Raw genomic sequence first — 12,223 nt, 5'->3', positions numbered from 1 at the left:
TCTACATTAATTCCCCTGATGCATTCCTTTTTGGGCATAAACCTATATGCTTTGTTACTCTTAAGCCCAATTTACACTTAATCATCGTCAGCCGAACATAGCCGACCTACTTGTACTGTACTGTTGAATGTGCGCACGCCACCGTCATACGACGGAGCATAGATGAGGCATTAGTCTTACCACTAATGCAGGCAGAGTGCCAGCCCCCCAGCAGCCACAAAGCGCATTGGCAACCCCAAGAGAGCCTCAACCGCCCTGGGCTCCTGCTCAGAACTGAGAACTTCATGCCCCAACTGACCGTGGCTATGAAAAACATATATATAAAAAACAAACACACAAATGATGGCAGGTTGAACAACACAGTCTGTTAAAGCTAGGCACTCAGGGCTAATACCTAAAAATATAATATAAATCATGTCCGACTTGTGCCTTTCTTTACCTGCCTGTCCCCCAGGTGTACATAGCTCCAGTTGCACTGAGAAGTAAGGCATGATCGGCCCCCAGTGCTAGACGGACGGCCTTCCAGCTGAGGAGATAGAGGGCGATAGAGGGGAGGTTTTGCGGCTATGTATCCTCCTGGGACTAATGGGAGATGAAGTGAGGTCTCTACAATAAGAAAACAGAGAATAGACTGTTTGAAATGCATATTATCATTTAATAGAACTCTAGTAGGCTAGATGTCATATATTTAGATAAATACGAAATTCATAAAATCCTCAGTTTTAATTTACTCACTCTCAGAGTGTACAAATGGAACCAAGTGGACTGTCCATTTGGTTCCATTTGTACACTCTCAGAGTTAAATTCAGGATAATATAATTAGAGAGTATAGGCTACCTGATTCCTCTGACTGTGTTTTCATGTCCATGCTCCAAACAGGTGTCTTGTCGTTGTCCTCGGTTTTCCAGGACTCTATTCTATCTGGGAAAGCCAGTGTCACATATTCTTCACTTATCTGAGCATCCTTGCATCCATGGCAACCTGCATCTGTCACTCCTCCTCCTCCTGAGCCAAACCCCGACAGGGCACACACGACCATCATCTAGACAAAAAGTCAATTATAAGATACATTTTAGAATACACCAGTGGTGGAAAGTAACTAAGTACATTTGCTCAAGTACTGTACCCAATTTTGTGGCATTTTTTTTTTTACTTTACTTGAGTATTTCCAATTTTCTTTTCTTTATTGTACCTTTACTCCACTACAATTATTTGAAATTCTTAGTTACTTGTTACTTTGTAGATTTTGATTATTATTTCCAAACATGAATTAACCACTTCAGCCCCTATATATACATCCGAAATATATACTTCCATTATACCCATTATATCCACTTAACATTTTGAAAACTTGAAGTGGGACATTTTGCACAATGAATGAGTACTTTTACTTTTGGTACTGTAAGTATATTTTGATGCCGATACTTTTGTACTTCTATTCAAGTACATTTTTAATACTGGACTTTTACATGTAACAGAGTATTTCTACATGCCTGGTAGTATTGATACTTTTACGTATTAGAAATGTGAGTACTTCTTACACCACTGGAATGCAGGCTCTCTAACTTTTACCAAAATGCAATCATAATTATTATTATTTGGTATCATTTATATATATATATATATATATATATATATATATATAGGCTGTAATAAACAGTCTGTTACCTTCTAAATACACAGATGCTCTCCGGCTCCAACTGGCTCTGATCAGACTAATGTTTCTTCTCTTGTGGGTGTCTTGTTGACATCTGGATGCATCCACATCCACATGGTCTTCAATACTGGTTGGAATCAGCACCTTGACCGTATTACAACCCTCGTCTCCTTTTAACTTCTCATTATTATGATCACATATTTGTCCGAAAGCGTTGAAACCAAATCCAAACCAGTTCATCGGTGCAACTTATTAATCTCCTGCATATATACAGCCGCCGGTGTTTGCAATGATGCAATCGTTCATAGCGCAGTTTCCCGCAAAGTTTATACCCCTTTGAATATGGTGGTATGGATTGCGCATGCGCACCTACTGCTGCCAGTGGCGTTGCTAGGGAACGCTATCAGCGTTGCCATGTTTTGTGAGCGAAATAAGCGACCAGGTCTAGGACAACAAGCCCAAAAGAAGCAACTAGGCCACATGAGCACTTTATAAATAGCCGATCTACAAGCTCATAACGTGTCGCGAGCTTGTAGATCTATTTTCAAAAAATATTGTAATAAAATGTGGAATATTTGGAATATTTTTGAAACAATCTATCTACACAAGAAATGCAAAACATTTTCATGAACATATTTGAGAACCACTGGTTTAAATAATAATAATTGTTTTTGGAAGCAAGCCTAAATAAGCAAGTACACTTTAGAAACAAGCCCAAAACCCGCAACTACCAATTTTTACAAGCAACTTTACAGAAAAGTAAGACCAAAGTCGCTTATAATAAGCAGACATGGCAACGCTGCTTTTTACCCCTTCTCCCGTTTTGGGGCCAAATGATGCCCTTATTTTTAACTCTATGATGTCAGCCAACAGCAAAAGTTACTAAAGTGGAGTTGAGTGAATTGGCCACTTCAGAGTAGATTTATTTTAAACTGTGAACATAACATTTCAGTGTTTTTATTTTTTATATCAAACAATGTGCAAATAAGTATTGCTTTCTATTCAATAACAGTTTGTAATAGTTACGTTTTTGTTGTTGAACACTTTACAAATCAAAGTTTATCAATGTTTTATCATTTGAGAGTATTTCTAAAGAGTGAGAGTGAGAGTTTCTAAAGTTGTTCTTCCATTTTCCACTTTCTCTCCTGTACCTCCACATACCCCTAGGGGTACACATATCCCCATTTGAGAAACTCTGATCTGATCTCGCCTGCTGATATTCACAAACTGCAAAAGGAAATAAAGTAAACCCATTTATAATGCTTATCGTCTGTCGGGTGGAAACCTCACATGTCCAAAACGTAGGCCTACTTTTCAGGATTCAAATTCAAAAGTAGCAGATCCCGTGTTTAGAGTTTGTGGATCTGCTACTTTTGATGCTTTTGTGTGACGCTGTAGTATGATCAAGTAGGTTATTAATTTACGAAAAAACGTATAGAATATGGAGATGAGGTTTCTGCCCGACAGCAACGATATGTTAAGTGTGAAAAGGTCTATGCAGTGACAACAGAGTTCAACATGAGTGAAATAATAGCAGCTTCACAAATTTTATTATGCTTTAAGTTTACAATGCAAACAGCAAATGTTGGAAATGTAGTGTGGAGTATAAATTATTTAAAAAACAAAACATAATTCTATATTCGTCACAGAGGGTAAATATGCATAGTGTGACTATACCTATTATCAGGGGGAACAGGAATACAAGGTAAAAATATTTTGGTCTCCAAGTGGAATGAAACACTTGTGCTTGATGAACATGTTTCTAGTGAAAACAGGCACGAGCAGTTGTCAATATAAGACTTTTCACAACCACTTTTCACAAATCCTCATTATGAAAAAAATACTCAGTTCATGATTCTTGGTGTTGACGTAAGACATGTCAGCATTGGAATAATTCATACACACCCAGAATGAGTGACAAAGCTGGTAAAGGAAATAATTCCTATGGTCCCAGTTATTTTTGCAATAGGTACAGTATCTGTGCACTCCAATAACCCATGTCCACACACTGTCACTTGGTCCTTAGGACCTTCTCTCCATTTTCTTCCTCTGATCTCTTAATGATGCCGTACTCTATAGCCGTGTCCAGACAGCCCTGAGCTAGCTTGGAGATAGCCTCTTGTTCTTGTCCTCCCTTGGCCATGACAGAGAGGATCTCCAGCGTCTCGCTCTCCATCAGTGTCTCAGCCAGACTCTTCTCTGCCTGCATCAAGTTGAGAACGATGGCGACCCCGCGGTGACGCAGGTCCACCGTTGTCACTAGAAGCAGGGCCTGCAGGATCGTTAGCCACTGGCTAGTCTGAAAGACAAGACACAAAATAAACTCACAAGGGACTCTTAAACACACAAACCTTAAAACTTTGCAACCAGAGTCCCGCAGGGCTCTACAGTACACCCCCCCCCCCCTCCTTCTTTACTTACGGTTTCAGGAATGCGAGTGCAAATCTCAGACTGCTGAGCAGTCAGCATGGCCAGACCTCCTGCAGCAGCTTTCCTAAGCCTCTCATCCTCCTCTCCACAGTAGAGCACAAGCAACTTCAGACGGTCATTCTCTTTGGCCAGGAACAGCTCCTGCACCTAGAGCACCAAGAGCAGCCACATTTCCATTACACAGTCAAAATCGAACATATTTTACTATGTACAGTAACTAACTTTTTCCACAAATTGAAAATCACAAAGCTCAGTGATTCCTGCGTGCGTCTTACCTCGGTGCTCAGAATTAGATTACACATGCACTCAGTGGCGGCCGCTCGGAGCAGGTCGTGATCGTCAAACATGTAGCCTTCAATTTTTGGTAAAGCTTTCTCCTTGATGATTTTTTGCCTGTGAAACCGTGTTCCAACATTAAACACAAACTCTCTAAATATTTATGTAAATCTTGTTGGTGGGAAAAATTTATCCATGAGAAATGTACCGGTAACCATTGGAAATGGTTATTTTAACATGAAAGGGAAGTTTTTGTGTTTTTATTACGCACAGGTTGTCTTATTACAGTATGTACCTTTTGAACAAACAGAGAGGAGGCTTGATTGGCTAGTGCAATTATTATTCTCATTCTATTAAGCTGGTCAATGTATATATACAGTGTGTGTGTGTGTGTGTGTGTGTGTGTGTGTGTGTGTGTGTGTGTGTGTGTGTGTGTGTGTGTGTGTGTGTGTGTGTGTTCTAAGGAGAGACCTCCCCCTAGTGGCTGACCTGAGCCTCTCACTGATTCCACCCAGATTGGTGAGGGCCATGAGAGCCTCAAAATTCTGTAGCCCCGTGCATTCCAGAGTCAGAAGACTGACAAGGGGTCGCACCACTTCATAAATCTGAAAACACAAGAGAGAGCAAGATGTTTTCTCAGTTAGGGCTTTATAAACAGATTAACCAATATATTTAACTGAAGTGGCAAATATTACAGCGTCCCCTGCTCACCCTTTCTCCTGGGAATCCAATCTCGGGGTTGGTAGTGATCACAAGTTTTGCCAGGGCTTGTGCTGCCTTTACTTTTCCAACATCTGTGCCCTCGGATGCCAGTGGGATCAGAGCCTGCAGAGGCAAAAGATCAACAGGAACTGTTTGGATCAAGCTCCAAAGGGTATTATTTATTACCACCTCGCCCGGGGTGGTAATAAATAATACCTTTGGAGCTTGATACGGTGTGTGGACTGTGATACAGTGTGTTATTTTGTGATATTTGCTTCTGCCCAGCACCTGGCTTTTTAAGCTGTGGATGTGCTTGCTTTATTTACTTCTATTCTGACAGTTAGCCATATTGAACAAGGTGTATGCCTAGGTGGCATAATAATGGATCAGGGTGCTCTAACCTTTCCTCCGCCGTGTGCAACCACCGTGCCTCGTTCTTCCTGCTGCTCCACCAAAGCCAAGAACACCCTACAGTGAGAAATAGAAAATGGATAAAATCCTGCAAAGACAAGGAGAGGAGCTGAAAGGAGAGGACGGCCAGTTACAGTTATGTGATGCCTACCTGGAGATGCACTCCCTGCAAGAGTCTGTGAGGGCAGGACTCTCCTGTTTGACCATACACACCAACGCGGAAACCACACCAGCCTGCAGCAGTTTCAGCAACCTCTTCTCCACAAAGGAAGGGGCATCCTGACAGATGAAACAGAACTTGTTGAAACTGCAATCAATGCAACACGTTGTGAGTTTGCATATCATTGATATATATATATCAACCACAGATCTCCCAGAGAACCAAGTGTCTACGATATAAAAATGACAGCACCTTGGGGTGTTCTTTTGGGATGTGCTGCTTTGCGTATTCGGCCAGCTGCACCATCTGAGGGTCTGGCTTCTCCACGTCGTAGCTGTTAGAGCAGTTCACCAATGTGGAGCCCACTGCAAACAGCACCGTTTTGTCTTCAGACTGCGAGAACGTAAAGCATAAATATTTAGTCACGCCATTAGTGTCAAAACAAATGCAGACATTTTTTGCAAATGGTGGTGTCAATTATGGTACTCTATTATGCTACATTTCAACATTCACAATGGAACAAAATATATATATATATATATTTGAAATAATCACTACAAAAACTTGCAATGATCATAATGCAAAGACTGTGCAACCTTGGCTAGTTCAAACATGGCTTGAAGAGCATTCTTGTCCTGCACCAAATCCTCCTTCACATCAGCATCAAATGTGAGGTATGCCAGGCCTTCTACCGCCCACCGACGAGAGGATGCCGATAGAGACTCATTACATAGCCACCTGAAGCAGAGACATATCATCTGTTATTTTACATTCAAGAAAACAGGACATGACATGTCTTAGAATTTTTTGAAATAACATTTCTAGATATTATCCAGAACATACTTCCTGCATTGCTTGGCCAGTTTCAGCGTGGATCCCTCTGCAAACTGCTTCATGCTGAAATCTGTCCCTCCTGCAGATCCCAGTTTACACAAACCCTGTGTCACACAACCCCCAAAAACACAATTACTTCCAACTACGTTTACTGTATTCTTTGCTCTAACCTTCGATGTGGAACGTAAAACTAGAGATGCTTTTCTGGAGCTCTTACCACTAGTGCCCTCACACGTATCCTGTCATTCTCACTCGTCTTGAAGAGGTCTTTCAGAAGTGCCACGCCGTTGGCTGTGATGAAGGACGCTCTCTTGGCCTTGCCTGCAGCGTGGATAAGAGCCTCCACTGCTACCTGCTGGTGGGTTACATCCTTGGAGGCACAGAGAGCTATAACCGCATCCATCATTCCTGACATCTCCAGAGTTCTGTTCCCCACGTCGCTGGGTCCTTGGAGGAGCACCGACACCGTCTGGATGGCCCGCAGCTTGCTCTCCAGATCAAGCCTGCTGAATTGTTGTCTGCAAAGAAAAACAGTTGTAACTCTATTAGTCGTCAAACATTTCCCCATTCATAAATCATTGCAGCAGAGTAGCACTGTAGTCTAAAATAGGGTGACCATATATTCAGCCCCTCAAACCGGGACACTTTTGTAGCGAATGTTGAAAACCGGGACATATTAGTGTTTGAGACATTTGTCGGGACACGGCTTGAAATCAGGACAATCCCAGCCAAACCGTGACGTCTGGTCACCCTAGTCTAAAAGCTCTCCAGAGAGGATTCTGCTTTGTCCAACAAGGAATTGTGGGCTGTAAACTCACTGGACATATTCCTCTGATAGTTTGTTGAAGTTGTCCCTCTCTTTGTCACTGTTAAGGTCATCATACAGTTTGCAAAGCAACACAGAGCAGCTCATGTGGGAGTTTTCTGTGAGAGGTGGTCCTTCTGAAAGTTCAGGGACTGTTCCTGCCACCACCAGGATCTTCTTCAGGCCTGCAGGAGGAGATAGAGGAATATTTTGATAAAGGTAAACTCTCATAATATCTACCAAATGACCGTCCATCTTTGATGAAGAATTATTTTTGCTGAATTCCCATAAAATACTGACTCGATATAACCACAAAAACAAGGTATTCTCATAGTGCATACTCCCTGTATTCACTGTATTCATCAAAGAAAGAAAATTTGAGGAATTCAAGAATGTGTGATGGTTTGTCACGTACCCTGATCTATCACCCATAATGTGACGGAGTTGTCAGGGTTTTTTCGGGACTTGCGAGGCACTTGTTTGACCAGGAGGTTTATGGCACTGTCTCTGCCAGGGCCCGATACACTTGACGCTGGTATCATCTCCAACAGGTGCCGCAACATGGACCGCAGTTCCTTGGATGGTTCTGTATCAAAATTCCAGAGATGGAGAATGCAGAAAATATGTCAAACAGATAAATGGTCTGAAATAAGTTTAAGGCCAGAATTCTTCAGTTTCTCCAAATCCACAAGTCAATTTTACTTCAATTTAGACACTCACACTACTAAAAATCACACTATTGAAGAAGACAATTCTAATGCTGGTGAGAAAACTGAAGCTGTTGTGGAATCTAGTGGCTCTTCTTTTAGCCGCAGTGTCACATCAAACAGCAGGTTTTGATATTTAAACGTATATGTGCATCATTAGATTCCAATCTCACCAGGGAGGATGGCCTCATCTTTCCCTCTGATCTCTCGGTTCATGCCCTCAGTCAGAGCCTCAAACATCACCTGCAGCAGGTGGCAGGCAGCCAGAGACACAGTGGACGCCTCACATCCCATGACTGCACACAGCTGTTCCATTCCCAGCTCATTCACTATGGCCATGGTCTGGAGAAATGACAATTAGGGGTGAAACAGTTAATCAAAATGTATATAAATCGATTTAACAGATTATATTAAAAAAAATTGTAATACATACATTTAAGAAACTGCTCATCTACAAGCTATTTTCACTATTGTTGTACAACATAGACATAAGATAGGGCTTAAATGATTAATCAGACAAATTTTGTCAATTTGTTTTGTTGAATCGATCAATTGGCAATTGAGATCTACAATCTGGCCGAAAAATGCAACTCCATCTGTCAGCAAACAGCGGTATAAGAAAGAACATTAAGAATGATATGCGTTTTGTTAGGCACACATTCCAGCTGGTCTACAACAAAAGTTATGATCAGTAAATACTTACTCTGGACTGATGCCCTGTACACAAGCCCACCAGCGTCCTCAGAGCAGACAGCACCAGCTCCTCCTGCTTGGAACCCAGCAGCCTCTCAAGCAGCTTCACTCCATCATTACGAAAGATCTGCTCAGCACCTGCGTCCTCTCGAGACAACACCACCAGGTTCTGGGCAGCCTAAATTAAAGGATAAAGACATGAAAGAGAGGTCCAAATCTAATCACACAATCAGTGCAATAACAGATTAAAAGCCTGAGATCCTGAGATATACATAGATATGTATCTAATATATATAAAATACGTCCAATTGAAACGGTAAATGATCTCCGCTCGTCGCCTTGATGTGGACTGTCCAGTTTTTAGAATGCTGCAAACCATAGTTTGTGTGATTCTGTTGCAACAATTTAATCTCATCATCACAAACTTTGGTCTGACTAGGCTTTTGTTTAAAGTGTACAAATGGAACCAAATGGACCCATACGGGCGCATTTGGTTCCATTTGTATACTCTTGGAGTTACAGACCCTTAAGGGTCCATTTGGTTCCATTTGTATACTCTGAGAGTTAACACTAACACCAGTGGATTTTCCCCTGGAAAGGAACACTTGGTACACTTGGTCTTTGTTTTGTAGTTGGTGATACAACTGCTGTTTTCTACTGAGCAGCAGGGACTGTATTATACTGTAGTATCATTGTTTCTATTACTAGGGTTACTGTTAGTTAGTTAGTTCGATAGTTAGTTCGTTAGTTAGTTAGCTAACACTGTGTTACACTGATTGTACTATTTACTAGGAGGAACCTTACCTTTTGCCTATCAGACTCTGTCGCAGATGCATCTAAGAGGAGGGAGAACATCTGCTGAACACGAGCATCTGTGGAGTTTAGCTGCAACGACTACAGGGTAAAGGAGAAAAGGACAGTTGTTAACAAAAGCGCATCAATTTACAATTTAGCAGATGCTCTTAATCCAGAGCGATTTACAGTAAGCAGGTAAATACGAGGCAATACATCAAATGCATAGAAATAGTCATCTAGGATCATAGGTAAACCAAGAACTAAATACATAAATACATCTGTAGATTGAAACTATACACACACTACAGGTCTACAAATGAACCTGGCTAGTCCACATAACATGCTATCTAAATTACATTTTATATTTAAAGAAACATCACCTTCTGCTGGATTTGTGCTCCCAACGACCGGAGGAGATCCTGGAATGGTTTGTTTTTGGGTTCCAGCTGAGCACACCTCTGTGCATCCATAAATGCCTGGTCTAGGCGACCCAGTTTCTGAAAAGCCTGAGCCCTGCGGAACCTTGCTTTGACATCACCCGGGTCAGTATCCAGAGCTGTGTGGAGTAAAGACAAGTTGTGTTTATTTAAACAGCACTTTAATAAAAGTGTGCATTTCACACATTGACAGAAACAAATAATATAATAGAAAGACAATGCAATCGCTTCTGGTGCATCTATACTGTATTAAAGCTACAATCCCCAATCCGGGTATCTAGCATAGGAAACCAAATGGCTGCCGCTCATGCAAGAGGAAATCTGCCCTTGGCCAGGGGATATTATTGGGCTTATGAGCTTCACTTTTGCTTTCGCATCTACGAAAGCAAAAGTCAGTCTCGATAAAATACATCTACGATAGCCTTGATTTGTCTTTTGGGGGAAGGGTGTGCATTCGGTCTAATAATAAAGACTAAAAAATATGCATCTCCCACCTTTCGAGGCATCAGCCTCTGCCTTTTTGTAATCCTCCAGCTTGAGATAACAAGCACTGCGATTGCGATGGAGAATACCAGTCTCTGTTCCACCATCACTGATCTTCAATGCCTTGGTGTAGCAGCTTATAGCACCCGGCATGTCTCCTGCCTTGAAGAGCCTGTTCCCTTCCTCTCTCATTGCTGCAGGGTCCTACAGGGAAAGAAACGAGTAGGGAATACAATATAATGATAGTATAAAATAGTACTCAAAGAGACTGGTTCTGTAAGTGTAGGACCCGCCGCAGTGGTGTCCGATAAGAACTTAACGGAGATGTGAACCCTGGTGATTAAGAATGAGTATGGATCTAGGGAGACCTGTACCATGTAGAGGTATTTGAGTTGTAAGGGCAAATATCCTGGTTCGTACAGAGGTTGCTGGACTTTCTCCTGGCGGGAGCTGGTCGATGATCTTGAAGGTTCTAGTCTTGGGGATAGTGGTAGATGTGGTGTAACGCAAACTGCATCTCAAGGGTGACGGTCACCCTTTATATAGTGCTTGGCTGGGTGCTCGTGACATCACACTGATGTCACGATGAGTCAGCCATATCCATATATGGAGTTTTACATTAGCATGATGTCAGCACTAGTGCCGGCTCCATATATGGAGCTCTAGATCAACCACGCCCAAATCTGGAGTTTGTGATGTCAGACTTAGATGCCTATCTAAGTCTGACATCACACACTCCTTATTTGGAGTTCTCCATATTTGGGCATGGTTGATCTAGAGCTCCATGTTGGATAGCTCCATATATGGAGTACCAATATTCAGTGGGTAACAATAGCAATGCCCATATGATGTGAAAGTGAGTGAAAGCCTTCGCAACAGATAGCTATAGCATGACCAGTGGTGGAAAAAGTACTAAATTTTTTTACTTAGGTAAAAGTATCAATACTACAATGTAGAAATACTCTGTTATAAGTAAGTCCAGAATTAAAAATGTACTTGAGTAAAAGTACAAGTATTGGTATCAAAATGTACTTAAAGTACCAAAAGTAGTGTCCCATTTCACAAGTTTTCAAATGTGTAACATTTTTGGGAAAATAGCAGATGTACAAGCTCACAATGTGTCACATCACCACAGATTGTAGATCGGCTATCTGAGTAAATGTACTCAGTTACTTTACACCACTGGGTCCACGAGTAGAAAAGAGGGAATATAATAACAGCAATAACGTTATAGCATGACCACAAAGACATGATATGATATATACATGAAATACATGTGTGTGTGGGTGGGTGCGTGCGTGCGTGTGCGTGAGTGAGTGAGTGAGTGAGTGAGTGATCGCCTAGGTTACTAACGTGTAATGAGATATTATCAATGCAAGGACTTCACATTTTAGTTTATGTATGTATGCTGTTTATCTTACCTTTTGTTTTTCATCAGCGCTCATCTTCAGTGTGTCTCAGGACACAGTATTGTGCCAGATGGAATAATCTGTGAGTTTTATAATCCGTAGTTTAACAAAAACGCATTAAACTTCTGCCAAAATGTGTTATGCTTCCTGGTGTCGGCAGCACGATGATGACGCTTATGTACCAGCCCCGCCTACACTTGGATCGCAAGACGGTCATGGCAGATGACCGTCTTGATGATCTTCAAAATAGTGTTTGCACTTTATCTCTTTTTAGTCTGTACATCTACATAAACGTTCACATTTCAAATGTAAAGTACTTACTCGATGGCCACAAATACTTCAATTATGTACGGGTCCTCAAAAGTACCCGTATTTTCCGTTTTGTTCAATAAAAAGTATTTTAATCCGATTGGTGGCCATTTTC

The 12,223-nt window shown here is 41.5% G+C and overlaps 2 protein-coding genes across 2 annotated transcripts in view; both read right to left on the bottom strand.

The window, feature by feature from the left end:
* rccd1 (RCC1 domain containing 1) overlaps positions 1 to 1,956 on the bottom strand; it is a 4,284-nt gene extending 2,328 nt beyond the window's left edge. Inside the window, 6 exon segments of the mRNA XM_080438065.1 lie at positions 181 to 208; positions 210 to 303; positions 440 to 522; positions 524 to 606; positions 838 to 1,042; positions 1,669 to 1,956. Coding sequence (XP_080294191.1) covers positions 181 to 208; positions 210 to 303; positions 440 to 522; positions 524 to 606; positions 838 to 1,042 — 493 coding nt within the window. The 5' untranslated portion in view covers positions 1,669 to 1,956.
* Positions 1,957 to 3,180: 1,224 nt separating this feature from the next.
* unc45a (unc-45 myosin chaperone A) lies at positions 3,181 to 11,956 on the bottom strand. The gene is made up of 19 exons (XM_080437001.1): positions 11,812 to 11,956; positions 10,402 to 10,594; positions 9,851 to 10,026; positions 9,480 to 9,569; positions 8,686 to 8,853; positions 8,156 to 8,324; positions 7,691 to 7,861; positions 7,289 to 7,460; positions 6,688 to 6,988; positions 6,480 to 6,574; positions 6,233 to 6,374; positions 5,889 to 6,029; positions 5,628 to 5,755; positions 5,467 to 5,533; positions 5,075 to 5,188; positions 4,853 to 4,968; positions 4,363 to 4,480; positions 4,079 to 4,234; positions 3,181 to 3,956 (listed from the first exon to the last, which is right to left on the bottom strand). The coding sequence occupies exons 1-19, from the start codon at positions 11,833 to 11,835 to the stop codon at positions 3,669 to 3,671; spliced, it is 2,829 nt and encodes a 942-aa protein (XP_080293127.1). The 5' UTR covers positions 11,836 to 11,956; the 3' UTR covers positions 3,181 to 3,668.
* Positions 11,957 to 12,223: the final 267 nt, after the last annotated feature.

This window comes from Gymnoscopelus braueri (assembly GCF_963280865.1).
Source record: "Gymnoscopelus braueri genome assembly, chromosome: 9".
In the NCBI taxonomy this organism is placed as follows: Eukaryota; Metazoa; Chordata; class Actinopteri; order Myctophiformes; family Myctophidae; genus Gymnoscopelus; species Gymnoscopelus braueri.
Note: the sequence above shows the minus strand (reverse complement) of the source record. Positions and strands in the feature narration are given on the sequence as shown.